This window comes from Coregonus clupeaformis, chromosome 3, assembly GCF_020615455.1.
Source record: "Coregonus clupeaformis isolate EN_2021a chromosome 3, ASM2061545v1, whole genome shotgun sequence".
In the NCBI taxonomy this organism is placed as follows: Eukaryota; Metazoa; Chordata; class Actinopteri; order Salmoniformes; family Salmonidae; genus Coregonus; species Coregonus clupeaformis.
In genome coordinates this window covers 22,260,307-22,275,038 of record NC_059194.1, presented here as the reverse complement: position 1 = coordinate 22,275,038, position 14,732 = coordinate 22,260,307, and the positions used below count along the sequence as shown (strand labels likewise).

Sequence of the window (14,732 nt, the reverse complement as noted above, 5' to 3'; positions counted from 1 at the left end):
AGGCATAACTAAGTCGCTTTTCTCAAAGTCGCCGGAATGCTACGTGCATCCACTTATATCAGTGCATTTGTGTAGCAGCCTAAACATTACCAAACTTCTATTCGATCAAATAAGCCTCACTTAATTCGACACACTCTCATAGACTTCCATACAAAAAAGGGCAGAGTAAATACTTATCGGGCGGAGTAAATCCTCTCGCTTCGCCTCTTCCTCTCCGTCAACACAAAAACGTTTTACGGAACCAGAGATCTGTATATAATGACGAGATGCTCATGTCTCCCACCAACAATGGGAGTCGTTGTCGCAAAGGCAGGCGAACGAGTTTAGGTCCAAAATAAACCCATATAAATTAATTATCTTGTACAGATTTGGACGAGTGTGAAACCTCTCGCTTCGCCATCCTCTCTGACGAACTCGCACGGTGCTCTTGGATACTTTTTGTAACACTAGTGTTAAAGACTTCCAAGCGAAATGTTTACAGTAAGAAATTCGTTTCGCAGATCGTCAAGGCTTATAGAAAATATTTGTTGGAAAAATGGTGACGTGGTGGTAAGTTTGGACTATTATAATTTGGTCTACTTTGACAGTGCGATGAAGGCAAATTCCAATGCAAGTTGATTGTTTGTTCACATTGTTATATTTTAAAAGTTCACGTTTGTAACTTAGTAACAGTCATCAGGTTTGACAAAAGTCAATGTGAGTTTCAGTTTTCATTTATGCAAACGCTTTTTGCAAGATATGCGTGGTATTACGAAATCTTGGCAATTAAGAGAGAGAAGCAAGAGACTTGCCCTCTGGCGTATGTAGCCCAACCGACCGGCATACGGCGCTATTATTCATTTTACGTAGGTTGTCATAATTGCCTTAACTTCATTAAGTCATTCCATGTGAAAATGTCATGCATTTTACATGTTTTATTTACCATGGACCTATAGCATACAGTGTGACTTTGCATATTAAGGTAATATTGTCTTAGATTTTTGAAGCAACAGAGTACGAGTATGCAATATAATGTATGCACACTGCAGACATTTTAGACTGGCGTGCTAGGGAGAAGTCAAACTCCACTGTACTACAGACCTTTGGACCAAACTGAACGAAAGGTTCGATAGCAAACTGATTCCAAAAGGCTAGGGCCCGGTTTTTCCAAAAGCATCTTAAGGCTATGTTCATCGTTAGAACCTTCCGGTGCATCGTTAAATCTCCGAGCTGTTTCCCAAAACCATCGTTATTAACGTTGCACTTGAAAACGCTCGTAGTCTAACTTTTGCCCACTCGTAGAACAGCTAAGTGGTTCGTAGATGCTTTTTTGCCCTCCCGCGTCACTTTAGGCCTTTAGGCTCCACAGAAGATCTCCGCTGTGACCGCGGATAACTTCAGAACAAAGTTGACTACAAATACAAAGTTACCAATGTCTTTACAATTGATACAAACAAGCGAATTATAAAAATATGCTTAAAATGAAACCCGAGATCACTGCATTAAAATATAAACAGTAAGCCTATTTAAATCATATTGAAATACATATATTAAATAAGTCTCGAGGTATTGCTCGCCTTAGATAGTGTCGTCTACAGCTAATCATGAGGTACTCTATCGACCAAGACAGTTCTCATCTATTCTTCTTCGATGAGGTTTAACGGCGGTTGGCATCCAATATGTTGCATTACCGCCACCTACTAGACTGGAGTAACTCCCTTATATTTTGTTTGAAAATAAAATAAAATAAAGAAATACCCTACCATCTAACAATACCCTCACAAATTAATTAAATTAAATTAACAACACCCTACTCCACTATTTAAATATATTAATTCCTACCTCATGCCCTCAACCTGAAAGGATGGGACATCACCACTTAACACACCCTGTAACTCTTCTGATGTCAAGTCTCGCACACCCAAATACCTCTCTGCAGCTGCCACCACAACCTCAATTTTCTTTGACTTACGTTCCATCCCTGCAGTACAGTTGATAACCATTGCTATAAATGTTAAAAATCTAATCTTACTGAAACATATATAACTTGTTGGCCTATCCCTCTGTACTGGTACATATCTACTACTCTCACCACTCCTCCCCCTTGACCCATCTTCCTCTACTTTCTTCACTGCCTCAGCATATGACAACTTCTGCACTACTCTTACCCTGGAAACCTCAACCTGCCTCTCTTGCACAGAACATTTCTGATCCCCAGCCCCATGGGTACCCCTACAATTAACACATACCACTACTTTCCCCAATGCTACACATTGCTTTGTCTCATGCCCTTCTGCACACTTCTCACACCTTGGAACCTCCCTCCTACACACTGCTGCCACCAGTGGCGGTTTTACACGGAGGCCGGGGGAGGCCCGTGCCTCCCTGGAAATGTCCCTGGCCACCCCTGTGGCCCCCCCGTGCTGACCAAATAAAAAATTATGAATTTATAACTATTTTACACGCGAGCGCCAAAAGCGGAACTAATGCAACGCTCTACACGGCAACGTTCTACACGGGTAAATTAGAGTGGCGCACCCAAAAAGTAGGCTAGTAGGCTATCCTTGCTAGGTCTACACAATGTTGTGATGTTAACCACGTAACTTCATCCGTCTTGGCTGTTGCATCGCGATAACAAATACATTTTTAGTAAAGTAATCAACAGGTTATCTGCCAGTGTTAAGTAGGGAGGGATGGTTAGGTAACAAAATGTAATGCATGCCCCTACGTTTTTTCTTCTTCTAATAGTTATCATGAAACGAGGAAGGGACATAAAGTCATTTTTTGCCCCAGCAAACAAAAAAGTGAGAGAAACAAATCGAGGTTTTGAGAAAGTTGAGGAAGAGGGAGAGCCAGCATGTGATGAAAGTGAGGGGTCTGACAAAGAGAGGGAAATTCCAGAGGGTGAGGAGGATGAAGAAGAGGGTGAGGAGGATGAAGAAGAGGGTGAGGACTCCTTGTTTTATTATTTTTCATTTTACATCATCTATCTTTTTTTCCTCACAGTACCAGTAGTTCCACACACTACTAGAGTGTATGTATGTTTGTATGTATGTATATATATCCCACCAATCCTCTCTCAAGAGGTTTTCAAAAAGGGGCAAACTCATGTCTCAAGACCTGCTTCTGTTGGTTCCCCTCTCCTGCCTGTAACTTTCCATCCACATCCCCAAAGTTTTGTGCCCCATTATGACATCACTCCATTAAGTGATTGCTGCATGTACTGCTCTAAGGAAACACTTCTCTCTCTCTCTCTCTCTCTCTCTCTCTCTCTCTCTCTCTCTCTCTCTCTCTCTCTCTCTCTCTCTCTCTCTCTCTCTCTCTCTCTCTCTCTCTCTCTCTCTCTCTCAGTATAGATAGATAGATAGATAGAGTTTATGATTTTATTCTTTTGAATTATCTCTGCCAAACATCTATGTACTACAAATCTTCAAGCTCCACAGATGTTTTATGGCATCCACTAAACCTCTTTAGATATTTGTAAATTATACAGTGTGATACCTTTCAACGAAAGTTTATTTTATTTTTTACCAACTATGATTTTTCCTTTTGAAAACAAGCAAAGCAAGAAAAAAAAGAAACAAAATCACTCCAATCATTGCACACTTGTGTCGTTCAGACTTTGCAGGTCCAGCTTTGACATGATGATCTAACTAACACTAATATTGTAACTAATATTGTAACTGAAATATGTATGATCCTATGATGAGCGATTGCTTACTTCCCTTTCACTCTTAAAACATTACTGAAAAAAAATTTGTATAAAAAGTAGGGGTGTAACGATCCATCTACTACATCGATGTATCGATTTATATTCATATGATCCAACTACATCGATCTGTGCTTGGCGAGTTGGCCTTTTGGACAACATATATCGATCTAACATCGTTTTAAAATGTAATAAATCGATTGTATCGATACTAGGAAATAACCCATTGGATTTAAGCACGTCAGACTTTATATGCAGGGGTGCACATAACTGGTACGCAGATACGCAAGCGCGACAAAAATCAGGAATGCGTAATGCCACTTGTGTTACTACGCGCCTTTGCGTACTTGACCGATCTTCTCATCTAACCTTACACATGACATGTTGCTTGTCAACTACTGTCAGGGATGTCCAAAAAGCAACAGACATTAAGCAGATTCTTTGGCGTTTCGCCACCTACAAAGAAACGCCAACTGGAGCCAGAGCCGAAGAAAATACTTTTTTCGGAAAAGTGGCTTGAAGCTAACGATGAGCGCACTGAAATGTGGTGCAAGATTTGCCGCTCAAATCCACATCTAGCAGACAAAACAGGTGCATTTTATAAAGGCTCAAAGAATTTCAACCATCCTTTATTTGACAAACATGAAAAGAGCAAGGAGCACACGAATGTGGCGCAAGCCATTGCTAAAAGCGAGCCGAGAATAAATGTCCAGTCGCCGAGACAAGCTGAATGAAGAACAGCGGCAAGCTCTGTTTAATATTTTTCTCTTTCCATAAAGCTAAACACGCACGTCCCATGTCTTCCTATTCTGAGGATGTTCCTTTACTGAATGCTTTTTGATGGATCTGAGGACATCACAAAAACTGAGCAGGAAATAGTTTACATTGTGTCTGTGTCCAGCAACGGAGAGTTTACTTCGGACTTTATTGGACTGATTGAATTGGGTGCTGACCGAACCGCACAGGCCATAACAGACGGACTTGTGAGACTTTTGGTAAGTTTCATAATACCAGATGGTCTGCATGGAGTCATGAAACACTGTTAAAAATATCAAGACTATTGCCAGCCATTAAAATGCAACTGGTTACCAGGTATTTATTTCAGTCACACTGGTTGAATTTTTGGCTAAAAGGTTACTGAATCGATTTCAAGTCACTGAATCGTTTCGGATCGTATCGTTCTAAATGAACCAATATCGTCCTTGAATCGTATCGACAACCACGAATCGTGATACAAATCGAATCGTTGTTAAAACGAATCGTTACACCCCTAATAAAAAGGTATATGTAGTATATGTTTGTTTAGTGAGCATTCATGCTGTCATTTTTTCCTAATGTGAACTATGGTGGAAATGTGCTGTCCTAAATGGACTTGCCCATATATGTTGTAAAGCCTTTTTTTGTACACCTGCTCATCAACTGACAGTGAAGTACACAAAGACACAGACACACACACACACACACACAGACACCTGTAATATTCTTGTTTTCATGTTGTTGCTGATATCCATCAGTGTTGTTCATATTGCTACATTGTGTTGACATGATTGTTGCTTTTAAACGAATGTTAACTTAATGTTTATTGTCTGCATCCTATTGGACTACTGGATGTTAATGTGTAACACGTTTTCCTGTTTATGTGCTTTAGCAATACTGTATGTCAATATGGTCATGCTAGTAAAGCCTCTTTGAATTGAATTTCTTTTCTGATTTGGTTTATTTTACCTAAATGGATACAGGGTAGTGTGTTTTGTTTATAAATCACTCAGAAAGTTTTCTTTCTTAAAACAAAATGTGGAATCAACTGTCCACAGTAGTGGGGCTTCCATAAATAGGAAATGGCACATTGTTGTACCCTTTGTTGTATCCTGGAGTTTTGTTCACATTGAATATGAACCCTGTATTTGTACCCTGTACTTTTTTAAAACATTTTATTTATTTATTTTTTCATTTTTATGGCACTATCTCTCTTGCATCTGCACTCTTGTACAAAATACGTGTTATAATAAATGTCATATGATTTTAAAGTAAAATAAAGTTTATAATCTTTGAATATCATGTGTTGCCAGTTTTTTTTATGTGTGCCCCCCTGATTAAACACTGGCCCCTCCTTGGCCCCCCTAGTAAAATGTGTCTAGAACCGCCACTGGCTGCCACATGCCCATAAGTTTGACACCTGTAACGCCGTAATGTATTCGGCACATAAGCTCGTACAGGATAACTTATATATCCTAACTTCACTTTGTTGGGAGTTCTCATCTATATTATTAGTAGCCATCTATTTACCACCACAAATCGATGCTGGCACTAAGACCGCACTGAACAAGCTGTATAAGGCCATAAGCAAACAAGAAAATGCTCATCCAGAAACGGTGCTCCTAGTGGCTGGGGACTTTAATGAAGGCAAACTTAAATCCGTTTTACCTCATTTCTACCAGCATGTATAATGTGCAACCAGAGGAAAAAAATCTCTAGACCACCTTTACTTCACACACAGAGACGCATACAAAGCTCTCCCTCGCCCTCCATTTGGCAAATCTGACCATAATTCTATCCTCCTGATACCTGCTTACAAGCAAAAACTAAAGCAGGAAGTACCAGTGACTCGTTCAATACGGAAGTGGTCAGATGACGCGGATGCTACGCTACAGGACTGTTTTGCTAGCACAGACTGGAATATGTTCCGGGATTCATCCAATGGCATTGAGGAGGATACCACCTCAGTCACCGGCTTCATCAATAAGTGTATCGACGACGTCGTCCCCACAGTGACCATACATACATATCCCAACCAGAAACCATGGATTACAGGCAACATCCTCATCGAGCTAAAGGCTAGAACTGCCGCTTTCAAGGAGCGGGACACTAATCCAGATGTTTATAAGAAATCCCGCTACGCCCTCAGACAAACCATTAGACAGGCAAAGCATCAATACAGGATAAAGATTTAATCCTACTACACCGGTTCTGACGCTCGTCAGATGTGGCAGGGCTTGAAAACTATTACGGACTACAAAGGGAAACCCAGCCGCGAGCTGCCCAGTGACGCAAGCCTACCAGATGAGCTAAATGCCTTTTTTGTTCGCATCGAGGCAAGCAACACTGAAGCATGCATGAGAGCACCAGCTGTTCCGGAAGACTGTGTGATCACGCTCTCGGTAGCCGATGTGAGCAAGACCTTTAACAGGTTAACATTCACAAAGCCATGGGGATTACCAGGACGTGTACTCAAAGCATGGGCGGACCAAATGTCTTCACTGACATTTTCAACCTCTCCCTGACGGAGTCTGTAATACCTATGTTTCAAGCAGACCACCATAGTCCCTGTGCCCAAGGAAGCGAAGGTAACCTGCCTAAATGATTACCGCCCCGTAGCACTCACGTCGGTAGCCATGAAGTGCTTTGAAAGTCTGGTCATGGCTCATATCAATACCATCATCCCGGAAACCCTAGACCCACTCCAATTTGCATACCGCCCCAACAGATCCACAGATGTCTCAATCGCACTCCACACTGCCCTTTCCCAACTGGACAAAAGGAACACCTATGTGAAAATGCTGTTCATTGACTACAGCTCAGCGTTCAATGCCATAGTGCCCACAAAGCTCATCACTAAGCTAAGGACCCTGGGACTAAACACCTCCCTCTGCAACTGGATCCTGGACTTCCTGACGGGCCGTCCCAGGTGGTAAGGGTAGGCAACAACACGTCTGCCACGCTGATCCTCAACACTTTGGCCCCTCAGGGGTGTGTGCTTAGTCCCCTCCTGTACTCCCTGTTCACCCACGACTGCATGGCCAAACACGACTCCAACACCATCATTAAGTTTGCTGATGACACAACAGTGGTAGGCCTGATAGCCTATAGGGAGGAGGTCAGAGACCTGGCAGTGTGGTGCCAGGACAACAACCTCTCCCTCAATGTGAGTAAGACAAAGGAGCTGATCGTGGACTACAGGAAAAGGCGGGCCGAACACGCCCCCATTAACATCGACTGGGCTGTAGTGGAGAGGGTTGAGGGTTTCAAGTTCCTTGGTGTCCACATCACCACAAACTATCATGGTCCAAACACACCAAGACAGTCGTGAAGAGGGCACGACAACACCTTTTCCCCCTCAGGAGACTGAAAAGATTTGGCATAGGTCCCCAGATCCTCAAAGTTTTACAGCTGCACCATCGAGAGCATCCTGACCGGTTGCATCACCGCCTGGTATGGCAAATGCTCGGCATCTGACCGTAAGGCGCTACAGAGGGTAGTGCGTACGGCCCAGAACATCACTTGGGCCAAGCTTCCTGCCATTCAGAACCTATATACTAGGCGCTGTCAGAGGAAGGCCCAAAAAATTGTCAAAGACTCCAGTCACCCAAGTCATAGACTGCTCTCTCTGCTACCGCACGGCAAGCGGTACCGGAGCGCCAAGTCTAGGACCAAAAGGCTCCTTAACAGCTTCTACCCCCAAGCCATAAGACTGCTGAACAATTAATCAAATGGCCACCTGGACTATTTACATTGAATACATATAATATGGTATTAGAATTTCAGAATTTTAGAATTATAATTTTTGTAGCAAAGATGCATCAATAAAACACTGGTAAACCTAAATTCCATCGCTATCGGGAAACCGGGCCCAGAATAGTTTTGTGCTCATATGAGTAGGCAATTAGTTAAAGATTTAACTTAACGTGATAAATAGTGGAAAGACAACACAGCAGGTTTGACTAAAACCACATTGTTTAAGTTATGAGACTGTCTCGTGAATTGAATGAAGTATCCAGCTGGGTCCCTCAAACAAAAAACATGAAATGAAGAGATAAATTAGAATACATATAATATGGTATTAGAATTTCATGCTGTCAGTAATGGTCAATTCCATGCTAACGGAATTATGCAGAGACTCCAATTTTTTACTTTAAAATGTATGCCAAACAAAAACCATTGATTTCAAAGTTTAACAAGCCATACTATACACAATGACTACCTTGAACAGTTTACAGTACACAGTACATAAAAAAAAAATACATTTACTGGAAAAACTGCAGATGCAAAGTCTGTTAACAGATTTACTGTAAAATCTCCCTCGGTTTTATTCTGTTACTAAACTTTGGATATGCACAGTTCTTCCTGTAAATGTGTTTTTGTAAAATGTTCAGTGGAAATTGTTCAAAGTAGTCCCTGTGCAAAGAGTTCTATGGTTTGTTAAACTTTGAAATCAACAGTTTTTGTTCGGTATACATTTTAATGTGATAAATCTGTCTCAGCTAAATTCAGTTACCATTGATTGCATGTAAAATCCACATTGGCTACAGGGTGTCAGCAGTGACTGTACTTCTCTCCTTTCAGCCTAGAGACTGTATTTCCACTGGGCCCCAGCAGCAAAATGGGACCTTCTATGAATTCCGTACCTACAGAATCCTGCCAGAGAAGAACGCTGCCTTCCTCAAGCTGACCAATGAGAAGATCCACCTGCGTACTGCTCACTCAGAGCTCCTGGGCTACTGGAGCGTGGAGTACGGAGGCTTGAACCAGGTCTTCCATATCTGGAAGTATGGTGAGGAGGAGGCAGAGAGCAAGCTAGGGCTTTTTGGCCAGTTCCATGTGGAATTCAGTCAACTCAGGAAATACTGTACATTGAAATTGTACAGTTGAAGTCGGAAGTTTACATACACCTTAGCCAAATACATTTAAACTCAGTTTTTTTTTACAATTCCTGACATTTAATCCTAGTAAAAATTCCCTGTCTTAAGTCAGTTAGGATCACCACTTTATTTCAAGAATGTGAAATGTCAGAATAATAGTAGAGAGAATGATTTATTTCATCACATTTCCAGTGGGTCAGAAGTTTACATACACTCAATTAGTATTTGGTAGCATTGCCTTTAAATTGTTTAACTTGGGTCAAACGTTTCGGGTAGGCTTCCACAAGCTTCCCACAATAAGTTGGGTGAATTTTTGCCACAACTTTGGAAGTATGCTTGGGGTCATTGTCCATTTGGAAGACCCATTTGCGACCAAGCTTTAACTTCCTGACTGATGTCTTGAGATGTTGCTTCAATATATCCACATAATTTTCATTCCTCATGATGCCATCTATTTTGTGAAGTGCACCAGTCCCTCCTGCAGCAAAGCACCCCCACAGCATGATGCTGCCACCCCCGTGCTTCACGGTTGGGATGGTGTTCTTCGGCTTGCAAGCCTTTCCCTTTTTCCTCCAAACATAACGATGGTCATTATGGCCAAACAGTTTTATTTTTGTTTCATCAGACCAGAGGACATTTCTCCAAAAAGTAAAATCTTTGTCCCCATGTGCAGTTGCAAACCGTAGTCTGGCTTTTTTATGGCGGTTTTGGAGCATTGGTTTCTTCCTTGCTGAGGGGCCTTTCAGGTTATGTCGATATAGGACTCGATTTACTGTGGATATAGATACTTTTGTACCTGTTTCCTCCAGCATCTTCACAAAGTCCTTTGCTGTTGTTCTGGGATTGATTTGCACTTTACGCACCAAAGTACGTTCATCTCTAGGAGACATAATGTGTCACCTTCCTGAGTGGTATGATGGCTGCGTGGTCCCATGGTGTTTATACTTGCGTACTATTGTTTGTACAGATGAACGTGGTACCTTCAGGCGTTTGGAAATTGCTCCCAAGGATAAACCAGACTTGTGGAGGTCAACCATTTTTGGCTGATTTCTTTTGATTTTTCCATGATGTCAAGCAAAGAGGCACTGAGTGTGAAGGTAGGCCTTGAAATACATCCACAGGTACACCTCCAATTGACTCAAATGATGTCAATTAGCCTATCAGAAGCATCTAAAGCCATGACATCATTTTCTGGAATTTTCCAAGCTGTTTAAAGGCACTGTCAACTTAGTGTATGTAAACTTCTGACCCACTGCAATTGTGATACAGTGAAATTATCTGTCTGTAAACAATTGTTGGAAAAATTACTTGTGTCATGCACAAAGTAGATGTCCTAACCGACTTGCCAAACTATAGTTTGTTAACAAGAAATGTGTGGAGTGGTTGAAAAACGAGTTTTAATGACTCCAACCTAAGTGTATGTAAACTTCCGACTTCAAAAGTTTAAAGGAATTGAATTTCACCTACAATAAGCAAGCACTCAAGTTTGAATTTCTGAATCCTAAATTGACTGTAAGGGAACCTACACAAACTCAAGCCCAGAGAACTCCAATGTAAAATAAGCCATTGTATCTTCAGTATATCTCACTGTCTCTCCTGTTGTTGTGTTGCTATCTAGACAGCTATGCTCAGCGGGCGGGTGTGCGCGCATCCTTGGCTCAGGACCCCAAATGGATTGAGGAGTACATCTCCAAGGCCATGCCCATGCTCATGTCTCAGGACAACGAGGTCACGTATCTGGTGCCCTGGAGCAAGGTGGAAAGGCCTCCCAAGGAAGGTGGTGAGTAGCTGAGTGAAATAATTACCCTCTCGTCTGACACTGATAGAGTTGAGTTGTCCCTAGACAGAAATCAACAGAACTTCTCCCTTTGTTTGTGCGCGTGCATTGTCCTTTTGTGTTAATTTCCTTGGACCTCACTAATCTAGCACTCATTTAGTAAACAACAGAACTGTTTTTTTAGAGGAGTTATATTCATTCATATTCCTCGTAAGTACTGGACAGCACCTTTGTGTTTTTTGCAGGAAATGAAATCAGCCCTGTTTACCCAAAAGAGGTGGTGGCAGGTAGCCTAGCGGCTAAGAGCGTTGGGCAAGTAACCAAAAGGTTGCTGCTACGAATCCCCTAGGTGACTAATCTGTCAATGTGCCATTGAGCAAGGCACTTAAACCTAATTGCGCCTGTAAGTCGCTCTGGATAAGAGCGTCTGCTTACTGATTAAAATGTAAATTGGGGATCTGTAGTGCTGTGTTGCATCACCCTCAGCAGTTGAATGATCTCAGTAAACTGCTCTGGAATAAAAGTGTTCTGCCAAACCACTAAGATAGATTTAAAGCAGTTGTAGAGGCTAGGGGTTGGTTTAGGAAATTATAATAGTTGGATATGTTGCATATTATTAAGGGTGTTAGGTACAGTGGGGAAAAAAAGTGTTTAGTCAGCCACCAATTGTGCAAGTTCTCCCACTTAAAAAGATGAGAGAGGCCTGTAATTTTCATCATAGGTACACGTCTCCAGAAAATCACATTGTAGGATTTTTAATGAATTTATTTGCAAATTATGGTGGAAAATAAGTATTTGGTCACCTACAAACAAGCAAGATTTCTGGCTCTCACAGACCTGTAACTTCTTCTTTAAGAGGCTCCTCTGTACTCCACTCGTTACCTGTATTAATGGCACCTGTTTGAACTTGTTATCAGTATAAAAGACACCTGTCCACAACCTCAAACAGTCACACTCCAAACTCCACTATGGCCAAGACCAAAGAGCTGTCAAAGGACACCAGAAACAAAATTGTAGACCTGCACCAGGCTGGGAAGATTGAATCTGCAATAGGTAAGCAGCTTGGTTTGAAGAAATCAACTGTGGGAGCAATTATTAGGAAATGGAAGACATACAAGACCACTGATAATCTCCCTTTATCTGGGGCTCCACGCAAGATCTCACCCCGTGGGGTCAAAATGATCACAAGAACACACGGGGGGACCTAGTGAATGACCTGCAGAGAGCTGGGACCAAAGTAACAAAGCCTACCATCAGTAACACACTACGCCGCCAAGGACTCAAATCCTGCAGTGCCAGACGTGTCCCCCTGCTTAAGCCAGTACATGTCCAGGCCCGTCTGAAGTTTGCTAGAGTGCATTTGGATGATCCAGAAGAGGATTGGGAGAATGTCAGATGAAACCAAAATATAACTTTTTGGTAAAAACTCAACTCGTCGTGTTTGGAGGACAAAGAATGCTGAGTTGCATCCAAAGAACACCATACCTACTGTGAAGCATGGGGGTGGAAACATCATGCTTTGGGGCTGTTTTTCTGCAAAGGGACCAGGACGACTGATCCGTGTAAAGGAAAGAATGAATGGGGCCATGTATCGTGAGATTTTGAGTGAAAACCTCCTTCCATCAGCAAGGGCATTGAAGATGAAACGTGGCTGGGTCTTTCAGCATGACAATGATCCCAAACACACCGCCCGGGCAATGAAGGAGTGGCTTCGTAAGAAGCATTTCAAGGTCCTGGAGTGGCCTAGCCAGTCTCCAGATCTCAACCCCATAGAAAATCTTTGGAGGGAGTTGAAAGTCCGTGTTGCCCAGCGACAGCCCCAAAACATCACTGCTCTAGAGGAGATCTGCATGGAGGAATGGGCCAAAATACCAGCAACAGTGTGTGAAAACCTTGTGAAGACTTACAGGAAACGTTTGACCTGTGTCCTTGCCAACAAAGGGTATATAACAAAGTATTGAGAAACTTTTGTTATTGACCAAATACTTATTTTCCACCATAATTTGCAAATAAATTCATTACAAATCCTACAATGTGATTTTCTGGATTTTTTTCCCCTCATTTTGTCTGTCATAGTTGACGTGTACCTATGATGAAAATTACAGGCCTCTCATCTTTTTAAGTGGGAGAACTTGCACAATTGGTGGCTGACTAAATATTTTTTTTCCCCACTGTATGTGTGTGTGTTTCAGGGGTATATGAGTTGGCATCGTTCCAGATGAGGCCAGGGGGTCCAGCAGTGTGGGGGGAGGCCTTCCAGGCTGCAGTCAATACCTACGCTGCTGGGGGACACGCCCACCTGGTAGGGGTCTTTCACAGCGAGTTTGGACAGCTCAACAAAGGTACAGTAACAATCGGGTCAATGATTATCAGGATGGAATGATCTAATACATGGGTAACACTATAAGATTATAATATGAATGCAGTAGTGTGAGGCAGACTGTGATTTCTCCTTGTGTTTGCCAGCCAATGCCCTGTGGTGGTATGAGAGTCCGGACCAGCGGGCAGCAGTACGCCACAAAGCCCATGGGGATGCCAGGGTGGTGGCAGCCGGTAAACCTTTCAATTTATCCAAGAAGAAAAGGGAATTTTGCCAGCTCTATTCACATTTTAGTTTCTATATGCACTCTTCTAAATCTCTCTCTCTCTCTCATGCGCTCTCTCCCCACAGTGAGGGAGAGTGTGACCTATCTGGAGTCGCAGACGAACAAACTCATGTTCCCCTGCCCTTACTCTCCCCTCAAGTGATCTCACACTGAAACCCAGGATTGAAGGGACTAAACCTCAACTGCATCTAATATGCTGTCAATCTGATATGTGCCTTACACAGTTGATAGACCTAAGTAGAGGTTATAAAATGTGACTGAGATTTCTTATTAAATCAATCGACCAATGGTGATCATATCATCTAAATGTGATGACAGTAGCACTCAAACAAATAATTACTTGTAATTATGAATGTTACATTGATATCAATATATAACGGTCACTCAGGACCAAGTTTAATTAGGACCATGGCTATAATAATGTTTATGTCATTCTATTGCGGACTGTTCAGTCTTATAACAAGATGGCTCTTGTGAAACGCATTTCTATGCTGTAAAGAACTGCTTGTTATGAAATGCCTCTGTTAAATCTTAAACATGTAATAAGTTACCTCAAGCAGTCTTCTTTCAGTTGCTATGAATCAAACAGTATTATGTTAGTAATCATGGATTACATTTATATGTAATATAATATATGCCATTTAGTAGACTCTTTTATCCAAAGCGACTTAGTCATGTGTGCGACTCAGTCATGAGTGCAAAGGTTTTGCGTATGGGTGGTCCCGGGAATCGAACCCACTACTCTGGCGTTACAAGCGCCATTCTCTACCAACTGAGCTACGAAGGACCATACCGTATTAATAGGTATGGATAATTGTGTCTTATTCATTGTGTACATTCCACATGAATACTTGTCTGGACTAGAATGCACTTTTCTGTAGCCTTTGTCAAAAGAAGGCTATGCGAAAATGTAAGACCAATAAAGACCTATTTCAAAATGAAACATTCTGCTGAAATGTGGTTTTAGACAGGATTAAGTTTACAGCCATGTTGACACAAGATTAAGAAAATGGAAAACACTTGCC

General features: G+C 41.9%; 1 protein-coding gene across 1 annotated transcript; it reads left to right on the top strand.

Moving 5' to 3' along the window:
- Positions 1 to 264: 264 nt before the first annotated feature.
- Positions 265 to 14,650, top strand: LOC121541926 (protein NipSnap homolog 3A). Its single transcript, XM_041851321.2, has 6 exons — positions 265 to 549; positions 9,029 to 9,236; positions 10,943 to 11,104; positions 13,294 to 13,443; positions 13,568 to 13,654; positions 13,773 to 14,650. The coding sequence occupies exons 1-6, from the start codon at positions 472 to 474 to the stop codon at positions 13,847 to 13,849; spliced, it is 762 nt and encodes a 253-aa protein (XP_041707255.1). The 5' UTR covers positions 265 to 471; the 3' UTR covers positions 13,850 to 14,650.
- The last annotated feature ends 82 nt before the right edge of the window (positions 14,651 to 14,732 follow it).